We start from the raw sequence: 11,649 nt of genomic DNA, 5'->3' as shown, positions 1-11,649 counted from the left end.
TCGCCTGTTGTATGATGTCCAGTGGTTCAGTATTATTTATGGTGTATGCTTCTAAAAGGCTGCTGATTTCCTGTTTCGCTCCATATGCAGAGACGCTGTTGGAAAGCTCCGCTTTTGTGGGTGACTTTTAACATTCTGGTAACTTAATGTGACTGTAAGCATGCAAGCCGACCGCTCAGCCTGTCATGACCCTTATCCGTGTGCCGTCAAGCACAGCAGCCATGACCCCATTTCAGGCTCACCTTTCCCTTAAGGATAATGACATTAAGTGTTACAAGGACCGAAATGACCTACAAGAGCCTTCAAGGGCCACAGCGATACGTTTCCCTTTTAGCTTTTGCCTTCAGTGTTCTTCTGCGTCCGCGCTGGTCTGACAGCCCTGTTTCCTACCCTGTTCGGTGTTGTATGTGTTACTTGTGATTTCTTTCCCCCATCTTCCACCACCAAACCACTCGATGCTAAAGATCAGACAACATCCGAAAAGTTCGACAGTCTCAAGTGTCACACATGTAGTTCATGCATATCTCAAATGACTTCTGTTATTAAAGCTGGTTCACTAGTTGCATTTCCCCAGTTTTCTGCTTTTGCTTAAAATAACGGTACAGCATGGTCTGGAACAATAGTCAGCATATGTAACTTGGTTCAATGTATAAGTTTAATGAGCTTGTTTAACCAGTTTATTTTTCATTTGATCTGATGCTGCAGCTGATTTCCATCCGCAGTGTCAGGTACAAACTGCCTTTCTTCTCATTGATGGAGGGAGAGTAACGCAGTGCAAGGTCCCCCGTTTTGTCTTCTGCTCCAAGGACTTCAACACAACAGCTACAGATGCATTAAAAAGGGAGTTTGATTCAGAGGGACCCAAGTATGGGTTTCGTGTGTTAAGGAATTTCAGTCGTTTTGCAAGAAGCTGAGCCTGCAAAGAAACATGCTTTTTGTATTTATTAACTTAACTACAGAGTCTGTAATGTTACTTTAGCTTTCATTTGAATTGATTTTTGTATCTGTAGCATTCTCATTAAGAGTGAGTGCATAATTTGAAAGAATTGTATGGAGTTGCATTTGGAGCTATTTTGAAGATTCAATTTGTTTTTAGTAAAAAAAGCTAAAGAACTTTAAATAGTGCTTAATCAACATGAATGTCAAATACAAAACAGAGTTTGATATGTAAAAACCCACTTGTTCCTAACAATTTGGAGTTAATCTGAGCTAATGCTACTCATGATGTTATGAAAACATCTTGAAAGTGTACTATAGTTACCAAAAATCTTTCAAAAATGTACTTAAATTATTTTTTAGAAATTATTTAACAATTGTTATGTATATGTAGCCAGTTCTGCAAGTATGTACATATTAAACCTAAAAAATAGTTTTGAAGAGAAACCAAAAAGTGGAAGCATTGTCATGTTTGACGTTAGGCAGGACATCTTGCACCAGCTAATGTTCTTTAGTCTGTTGTTAACGTCATGATTTTGGTGTCTCATTCAGTTTTTTCATTCCACACTCTGGTGTAACACTTTTTTTTTTTCCCATTTTTACTGCAATGTTTACTGACGGTGTGACAAACGTATTCCGGTATCTGGTTTAATTTTACAACTATTTGTGCTGAATGATGTAAATACACCCCCCTTTTTTTAAGACAAATAAAATATAATGATAAAAATAAACGAAAATCGTTGGCTTTTTCATTTCAAAATGTGGCAAATCGCACTAGGTCAGTAACATTTCTCTTTTATTTCAACTTGTACCTTTATATGTTGACAGCTACAGTTACATAGACCTACACAGGCATCAAATTAGATTTGATTTTAGTGCAGGATTGCTAATACTTGTATACAATCCAGATTTCTTGGGGACAAGTTATCATGTACAGTAATTTTGATAGTAGAAGTTGTAAGATTCCTGGGATGGAAGTGTCAGATAAATGAATAAACGTCATTTCCGGGACGGCGGCACACCATGGGTTACTGCGATGGCTCGTCGCCAGCATCCGTTATGACGCCCGCTCCAGATCCGTCTCGTTCGCCCAACCTTTGCTCCGCCAGCTGCAGGAAGCCTTGGATTGGCTCCACGAGGCTGCAGTCTGGCACCAGTTGGCTGTTCGAGAGGGCCTTCCTGCCAAACTCCAGCGCCTGGAACCAAAACACACAGGGACTCTCAAAGTGGGCACTTGGGCACGCGTGCCTCTCGCTGCTCTGCAGACACCGCAGATGTTGTTCATTAAGGCGCAGCAGGAAGTATATATGCATTAAACACGACCGAAAAAAAAAAAACGGCATATGTGATCAGAAGCGGACGCAGACTTCAAGGCACTTATACTCCAAATTACTCAACATCAACAGATCAGACGAGTTCTTTTCATCATCAAAGACCTACAGTATTTCATTATTAATCCATGAAATGTTGTGTTAGTTTTGCTTGCTTTGAAAAGCCTGCTCTATATTGAGCACAACAAGCAGGGTCGTTCACTCCTGCTGCTCCAAGGGAGTCGAGAGTCGGCGTCATCATGTCAATTTCATGCTTCGATGACGCTTAGCCTGAGTCGGGACTCTTGTGACGCACTTTTGTGTTTTAATGGGTCACACGGAAGCAGGAAGCAGCCAGGTGAGCACCTGTCGGGGACACCTGGACAGCCCTGCCGGATCAGGCGCAACATCTCATCAAGCTGTCGGGATTTCCTCTCGAGAGCTTTTCCTAATTAGCGGTAATTCCCTGTCCAGACGGCCCGGCACCGAGAACGCGAGGGTAACCGTGTCAGCGGCCGGCGGCGCTCCTACCTGCGCGAGGTCCCCGGCCAGGAGGCACAGAACGGCCAGGGCGTGGCTCACCAGCGCCAGGAGATAGGGCTGCTCCTGGGTGCTCTGCCTCTGGGCCTCCAGCAGGGAGTGTAGCGTCCCCTCGGCTTCCACCCACCGGATCTCATCTAAAAAAAGAAAGCGACGGTTATTGGAAGCCTGCGCCAGCTCTGCCCGGGTCTGTTTACGGTCCAGGTGGGAGCCTTTGAATGAGTTTCACCTTTCAAAGGAGTGGTGAAACAACAAGGAACAAAGAGCGGGTGTATAGCAGGCCTCTAGCGGGATGTCATTTGTACTGAGTTCTCGTCACCAGAATTTTGCCAAAATCCACCAAAATTTGCTCATTTCAAGAATGTGGAGTATTTTTCTAAAAACTGACATACAGCATGAACTAACGCCAAAAGCATGATTAATATAACAAAACTGAATGGGAAATGCAAAAAAAATCCACAATTTTTTTTTGTTCCATTGTGTTGTTATTGATCAATAGTTGTCCGGCACAGGGTCGCGGTGGTCCGGAGCCTGTCCCGGAAGCACTGGGTGTGAGGCAGGGTACACCCTGGACAGAATGCCAGTCAATCACAGGACAATGTCACGTTTTGGGCATTTTACATTTACATTTATTCATTTAGCAGACGTTTTTCTCCAAAGCGACGTACATCTCGATACAATTTGTGCATTGCATTACGAGAAAGAGACATAGCTGCAGACGTGTGATTCTTAAGAAAACATAGTTTGTTACGTTCCACTTAATGCACCGATGTTCATCGCTCGAGTAGGTACAACGCAGGATAGATGAATTCTGATAACCCACGCACGCACACGGTGGATGAAGCCGCTAGTCACGGCGAGCTGGAACCTAACCCGGTAACACAGGGCGCAAGACTGGAAGGGAGGGGACACACCCCGGACGGGACACCAGTCCATTGCAAGGCACCCCAAGCAGGACTCGAACCGCAGACCTGCCGGAGAGCAGGACCCGGCCAAACCTGCTACGCCACCGCACCCCGCTCTGAACCCTGATAACCTTCCTACAATTTTTTTTTTTTAAGGTACGCAAACATTTACATACCAACCCGGAGTAGCGGCTGTGTAAAGGTTTACCTAGGCATCATCTTAAAGTTATGGTGCATGAACATTTACACCTTACATGAACTTAAGAGATGATGGGCGAAGTGAGTCTGGAAGAGGTGAGTTTTAAGACCCTTTTTAAATGTGGGCAGGGATTCAGCAGTTCTGAGTGAGAGGGGGAGCTCGTTCCACCACAACGGAGCCTGAACCGAGACCCTCCGGGCTTTACCTTTCGTGCGCGGGACCACCGAGGGAGCACGAGCAGAAGCAGATATTTTAAACTTCACACTCCACTTTCACCACGTCTCTGGGAGAAAACGAGCACAAACACGGGAGAGAACATGCAAACCCAAACGTCACCCACCCAGAAGATCCTCTACCGCAGCAGAGCTGTGCACGTGGCTCTCGAGAACCTCGGACAGGTGATCATGCCAGGTACTTGCCACCTGCACAGAGACGCACAACAAACACACACGGGGCCGCCAGGAACTTGTCTGGGCTGCTTTACAACGTTGAGAAAACACACATTGTTGTAGGTTTCGGCTCAAAAACACGCAATTCTATGAGCCGAAAGCCGATGAAATGTTAGATGGTTAGCGCTCGGTCGTGACGCCACTCGGTGCTTCGTGACGGCTTTACCTTGGTGTAGAGGGACATGGCAATATCAGTCTTCTCCTGAATAAAAAACACGTTTGCCATTAGTAAGTAGCCCCCACACGTCTTGGGACTGTCCAAGCCAAACTCCTCCGTGGCGTAGTAAACCTGTGCGACAACACAACATCGCAATTACAATAATGAAACAGAACCCAGAACTTCTGGGGGGGGAAAAAAAATAAAAAATTACTTTTATTTTTATTGTTGTTAAAATAACCTCAAATTAGTTGATTGAGGCAAAAAAAAAAAAAGCTAATCGAAATGATAAGGACGGATTGTGGCAACAATTGTATGATTTATAAGTGTTAATTAGACTGATAAATATTACACGATATTAAATGCGTTATAATTTTACATTAGAACATTTCTAAGGTTGTGAAACAATACGATGCGTCACGAATTCGCCAACCGGAAGCGTAGACTCACGTCGTTGGCGAGGTGGAAAAGCGCCCACTCCAGGTTCTCCTCGGCAATATAGAGCCGTCCCAGGTTGCGCTGTAGCTGGTGGCGAACCGCACGGCTACACCCCGGGCTCCTCAGCGCCGTCCACTCCGCCTGGGTCAGGTACTCCTTGGCCTCAGCGACGTAGGCCAGACCTGAGGCGGCGGCAGCATCGCGCATCAAGATCCTTCCGCTCACCCGTTTCCAACAACCACACATCCAACTGAGGTCACGGTGATCGCATGAACCTACAACCTTGGAGACGGCAGAAGGAGCGACGGGGAGAGTACGGCTTAGAGCTGTCACCCGCTATCGAGGCACACGAGTTCATGTCCGCACTCCTCCTGTAGCGCCCTCGATCAAGGTACTTACCCTGGATTGGCGCAGTAAAAATGACCCTGCTGTAGAAATGGGTAAATCACTGTAAGTACCGTCGCGTACAAGCACATCACTGTAAGCCACCTTGGAGAAAATTAAAAAATTATGGAATCAAACGATTAACGGGTGACGACACAACGCTCGGGGGCACCGCGTCACCGATGTACGAGCGCATGCTCAAAATCGTGGCTTTTACCGTTGCGACGGGAAGTCCCAGCGGCACTGCGGTTAGCGCTGCTGGTTAGTGCGGCTCCGGGTCCCAACTTCGGGGCTCTGCACGCGAACCGTCCTCCTTCGTGTTTCTACCATCATTCATTTTAGGAGGGAGTTAATGGAAACGCAATGTTTTCTTTTTAACGTGGAACTACGCACCTTAATAACTCCATTTACCAGAGGCTTTTCTCCAAAGCAATTTACAGCTCTTTACCCATTTTTCTCCCCTCACCTGTAGTGGGAGTTTTTTGTTTTCCTTTCCTCAACTGCCATTTGCCAAATCCTAACAAGTTAATTACAACTTTTGCTTTTCTGGATTCTATTTTTTCCCTGGAACTTTGTTCAGCACTCCGTGCCACCTTAATGAGAAGAGCCCTCTCTAGAAATAAACTGAAATCTGAATCTGACAATTATTTCGAATTGAAATCGAATCTAACGGTGAACTCGGGCCGTGGCGTTGTTGATTAAAACTTTGCAGGGTGGAAAAAAAAGGGTCACGCTCAATAACAAGAGTGGCGAAGAGGTGATGAAGAGCAATTAGGTACTGCGTGCTGAGATGCGTGGAGCCCGTCTGGTGGCTCCGGGTGAGAACTGACCGATGTTGATCTCCGCAAGGAGCAAGTAGGCTGGGACGAGCTCCACGGCGCTGCAGCCGAAAACCTCCCTGGCAGAGCGCAGACAGAGTTGGGCGGCGGGCAGCGCCTCCATGTGGAGTCCCTCGAGCAGCTTCCTCTGAGCCGTTGCCCGCGAGATTTCGATCAGCTGCTCCTGTCCCCGCCCACCACACACAACCGGGTTTCACACTTGCCTGCAGAGGAACTTGCACATCATTAGAAGCGTTTGCCATAATACTTCACTACAGTTGAACAAAACATGCTGTACTGAGCAATTTACCATGCTTTCAAGTCACCAGAATGTATAAACTGAGCGGATTCAGAGTTGGAAGGACCGCACTCTTTAATGTCAACAGTTCCACCGACTATAGCTTATCCAGAAAATTCCCACCACCGTGGGAAGTGTCAACCTTCGCACTAGTGATGAAGACCATACAAATGAACCTTAACCGTGCCTCTTATCCTCCCACAAGAGACTCAGTTATGTATCTTATGATATCTTGAGGGCCCCAGAAAGGGCTAAGACATTGTTTCAAGGGTCCAGAGACAGCAAAATGTTCAGAAAAAACACGGGGAATGTTTTATTTGGCATGATGTCTAAAAATCTGATCTTTGTACTCGAGCCTTCTTCACGATTCCGGTGGTTTCCTTCCTCCAGGCTTCTCAGCTAACAGCGATTCGCAAAAAGTATCCGGAATGAAACGAGAAATCGCTGAATTGCAGAAAGGAGTTTCTATTTGGAACAAGGACAGCTGGTGGCATCGTGGTTACAGCAAAGGTTACTGGTTTGATTCCCACCTCCAGCTGCGGTACCCTTAAGCAAGGTACTTACCCTAAGTTGCTCCAGTCAAAAAAAGAAAAAAAAAAATTGTTCAGCTGTATAAATGGGAGGGGGCATGGTGGTGCAGCAGGCTTGGCTGGGTCCTGCTCTTTGGCGGGTCTGGGCTTCGAGTCCCGCTTGGGGTGCCTTGCGACGGACTGGCGTCCCGTCCTGGGTGTGTCCCCTCCCCCTCCGGCCTTACGCCCCGTGTTACCGGGTTAGGCTCCGGTTTGCCGGGACCCCGCTTGGGACAAGCGGCTTCAGACAATGTGTGTGTGTGTAATTTAGGTGTATACAGTGCTACTTACAGTGATTTACTCATGTACACAGCTCGGTCATATTTGCTATATTCATTCAGGGTTAGTACATCGATTAAGGGTACTTGCAGCAGATGATTTGAATTGGGAAATTCTTGACTGCAAGGTAATCCTAAATGTTATGGCCCCTGCTGCCCATAATGTGCAGGAACACATTTTATGTCATTCATTCCATTTCATTTTAAGTATAATTTATTTATGTTAAGGGGGGTGCGGTGGTGCAGCGGGTTTGGCCCGTGCCTGCTCTCTGGTGGGTCTGGGGTTCAAGTCCCACTGGGGGTGCCTTGTGATGGACTGGTGTCCCGTCCTGGGTGTGCCCCCCCCCAGCCTTGTGCCCTGTATTGCTGGGTTAGGCTTTGGCTCCCTGTGACCCTGCATGGGACAAGTGGTTTCAGACTGTGTGTGTGTATAAATGGGTGAATAGCTGCAAGCTGCTTTGGACTAAAGTGCCAGATAAATGTGTTTCCAAAGTGATTTTAATCCTATGATCACGCTGGGGAAAACGCTGGCCTAACAAAGCATCGAGGCACCTGGGTTTACTACTGTAGCCAACATCTACGTGCACGCAGGAGCTTGGCGCAGTCGTGGTACCTTTCTCTGCCGAATCTGGGCGCTGTGGTGGTCCCTGTCCACCTGCAGGGCGTGGAAGGGCACGGCGGTGCGCAGGGGGACCAGCAGCTGGCACACCTTTTGGTGGATGCCCACCCAGTCGGCCTGCTGGTGACTTGCGTTGCTGACGGGGGGAGACAACGGGTTGTTAGAGGAGACGGTGGGTAGGGCAGCGGTTAGAACACCCCCCCCGCAGTCAAAAAAAACCCAGGTTTGAATCCTGTCACCTGCTGCGGTACCTTAATTAAAGTACCGACCCTGAACTGACACAGTACAAATTACCTTGCTGTATTTTCTTTTAAATGAGTAAATAATTATGGGTAAGGAGAATGCAAGCACTGGTGCAATGTCCAGGGTGTACCCTCCTCTACCTTGCACCCAGTGATTGCAGGATAGGCTCCAGACCCCTCTGGACCCAACCATGACAAGTGGTGAACGAGCGCCATACATGCCTAGTGCCGTAAGAGGCGTTAAAGAAAAGCGTCGGCTGAATTAATAATGATAAATCGTACTAACCGCATGATAATAACTGGTGCGTGTTCTGTACATGATTAAAATGAACAAAGCATGTGGTATATTTATAGGTTCATCTTCCTCCCAGGAGAAGTGGCTGGTCATCTGAAAAGGTACATTGCTTAATTAAATTAAAAAACTAGATTAAAAATTAAAACACATCTGGCGCTCGTTCAGCAGCAGTGGAGACGGCACCTATCTGACAAATACCGTTATAAAGATCCACGTCTCGAAGTCCTCGAGTTGTTCTTCCTAGTTTTTCAGATGGACGATAGTACAAAAATCATATGCGATTGCGACATTTCTTGGTTCCTCTTTCTCATCGTCTCCCTGGGAAGTGTGTGTGTGTGTGTGTGTGTGTGTGTGTGTGTGTGGGTTCCTTTCAGCTTTCAGTGGTGCTGGCAGCTGTTTGCGTAACAACAAATGTATTGAAGAGTTTACGGCAGGTTGTGGGATCTGGACCCGAGACCCTGAAAATGACTGGGAAAGCAGTTGAGCAGCAAGAGCGAAGGCTGACAGCAGAATCCAGAAGCTTCTGGATTCGCTGGATCCCATCAGCAAATGCAAACGGGGCTGAAAAGGCTGGGATTCGGCAACGGCTCACGGAGAAGCCGGTGTTTTGGCTTAGACTTGCCTCTGAAAACTAAACACCGGCATGAAGGTGTGTTGGTTGTTGTTTTGTTTTCTTGATTTAAATTCTTATGATGTTCGTTCCTTTTCGCTAACTGCTTATCCACTGCTGGGTCATGGTGGTCCAGAGACCATCCCTGAAACATAGGGCATTAGACAGGGAACACCCTGGACGGGATGTTAGTCCATCCCAGAGTAGTCACACACATACAATCACTCACTCATAGACACACACATACACACACACACTAAGGGCAATTTGGAGTCATCAGTCCATCTGAAACACACATTTCTGGACTGTGGGAGGAAAACCATACGAACACGGAAAGACATGCAAACTTCAGACGGACTTGCCGGATTCGAACCCGCTTCCGAGCCCGCAGCCTAGGCATCGAGAGCCACCAGTGTAGTACATCGCGTTATGCTGTATGATGTTTCACGGAAATGTAGAATTCCCCATGAAAACGCGCTCACTTCCCCGACACATCCATGCTGGCAGCGATAAGACTCGGCACAGATACGAGTATTTTTGATTAAGAAAAGGGGATTTGGTCTGTGTCACTGGGGAATCCACCACGGTGGCGCATGTGAAAGCAGTTTCACCCAAAGGTGCAGAGACGTAACCAGGGATTCCCCAACGCTCCTCATTTGCATCCGGTTCTTCCGAAGCCTCCATTCGTCACCGTGTGCGACAGCGAGGCCCCCGCCGCCGCCGCTTCTCCGCAGCCTTACATAACGCGCGTAGGTTCCCTAGCAAAGCCGCTGGTGGAGTGCAAAAGGAACCCCTCCCCACAACCACCCCCTGGATGAGCTTCTCCAGCTGTCTGAACTCTCCGAACCTGGTTCCCCAAAAAGCTGCGCGTCTGGTCCTTTCTGTTCCAATGGGGCGGCGCAGCGCTGGGAAACACTGCCACCTAGTGTCGCCTTTGAGAGGCGTCTCGTAGCACTCGGCCTCCCATTGGCTGGAGAGACTGCCCCCGCCCCCCAGCCCAGCGAGGAACAGTGGGGCCCACAGTGTTGAAGGCATTGGGTTCATAACCTGAAGGCTTTTGGTTCAAACCCCACCGTGTCACTCTTGCAGTACCCTTGATGGAGATACGTTCCCTCAGTTGAAATACCCAAATTTAAAATTAAAATTAATTTTAAATGCATTGGGAGGTGTGGTCGCGCGGTGTGTTTGGCCAGTGGTCACTCTTTGGTGGGTCTGGGGTTGAAGTTTGTGTGTCAGCACACTGGCCAATAAAGCTCACTCTGATTCTGATTAAGAAATCATTTTGAGTAAGCGTCAGCAAGGCAACACATTGATCGTGATTTCAATACGAGTTTTATCTGGCATTTACAGAAGGTTTGACAAAACAGAAGGTGAATCATTCGCATACAGCATTTTTCTTTTTACTTTACAATATCGACTAATACTAAGCATTTCAGCACGAAAATAAAGGTTATCGATAAAATAAAGTTAGATATGTAGCCCCCTCAGCCTTACGACCAATGATTCCGGGATAGGCTCCGGACCTCCGCGAACCTCACTCGCTCACTCACTCGCTCACTCACTCACTCACACTCATTCAATCATTGACTCACTCCCACATTCGCTCACACTCACTCACTCACTCAATGACACATTCACTCACTCAATCAGTCACACAGACACTCAATCACACACTCACTCCCTCAGACACTCACTCACTCATTCACTCACTCACTCAATGACACATTCAGTCACACAGACACTCAATCACTCACTCACTCACACTCATTCAATCACTGACTCACTCCCCATTCGCTCACACATACTCACTCAATCACTCATTCACTCACTCACTCATTCACTCAATCACACACTCACTCACTCACTCACTTCACTCACCAGTAGAAGGTCACACGGCACTTGGTGCACTGGACGTGCGCCGGTTTCTGGCACAGCTCGCACAGTTTGTGCTGCCCTTTGGGAAGGGCCAAGGGGTTGATCATCATCGCCATCTTCATCATCTTCACCATCGATCACCGTCCGCTCGTCCTCTTTGCTGACGGAAAAACAGACTAGCTCTCTCCACGGTAAACAGTTACGGCATGAACCGTGGTAAAAAAAAAATAAAATTAAAAAAAACACACCACACACACACAAATCGATTTTCGTCTACTTATTCATTCGGACCGAAGTTCTGTCTTGGCAATTCGAAAGTGGGCACAACCACACCTTGTCGGCGGGCAACTTCCTCGTTTCCCGGACGCTGTTGAGGGTTGCCATGGAAACGACCGCCGCGCCGGCGCTCGTGGGCCTCGGGCGCTCCGCGTGCGCTTCCTTCAACTGAGCCTAACAGGTGAACGCGTTGTCGTCGTGTGTGTTACTAATCGAGGACTTTTCTTTCGAAATCATGCCAGTAACTTGAATGACTTGCACTTTTTTCTCAAGAAAATGCTGTGTCCCAAAATATCCACCAAAAGGATGGATTCGTACCCAGCGATGCGGGGGGTCCAGCATTTCGCTAACATCATGTATGTAAATGTGATTTTGCATATTCGAATTGTATTAAAACGTCCATCATTTGTATATCAAGACACATTGTGTATAACTGTCATCTGATGTTACA

At 47.5% G+C, this 11,649-nt stretch overlaps 1 protein-coding gene across 2 annotated transcripts; it reads right to left on the bottom strand.

Moving 5' to 3' along the window:
• Window positions 1-14: 14 nt before the first annotated feature.
• On the bottom strand, window positions 15-11,262 carry zmynd12 (zinc finger, MYND-type containing 12). 2 transcript variants are annotated; one of them, XM_018736579.2, is made up of 9 exons: window positions 10,926-11,262; window positions 7,895-8,036; window positions 6,149-6,320; window positions 4,947-5,116; window positions 4,506-4,628; window positions 4,231-4,312; window positions 2,778-2,923; window positions 1,959-2,132; window positions 15-916 (listed from the first exon to the last, which is right to left on the bottom strand). In XM_018736579.2, exons 1-8 carry the CDS (start codon window positions 11,054-11,056, stop codon window positions 1,965-1,967), a joined length of 1,134 nt encoding a protein of 377 aa, XP_018592095.2. In that variant the 5' UTR covers window positions 11,057-11,262; the 3' UTR covers window positions 15-916; window positions 1,959-1,964. The 2 variants fall into 2 exon arrangements, with proteins under 2 accessions (XP_018592095.2, XP_018592094.2); XM_018736578.2 differs by lacking the exon at window positions 15-916 and having other exon boundaries at window positions 1,855-2,132.
• Window positions 11,263-11,649: the final 387 nt, after the last annotated feature.

The sequence above is a fragment of the Scleropages formosus genome, chromosome 2, assembly GCF_900964775.1.
Source record: "Scleropages formosus chromosome 2, fSclFor1.1, whole genome shotgun sequence".
Lineage (NCBI taxonomy): Eukaryota > Metazoa > Chordata > Actinopteri > Osteoglossiformes > Osteoglossidae > Scleropages > Scleropages formosus.
The sequence above is the reverse complement of the archived record's forward strand: the minus strand, read 5'-3'. Positions and strand labels throughout refer to the sequence as shown.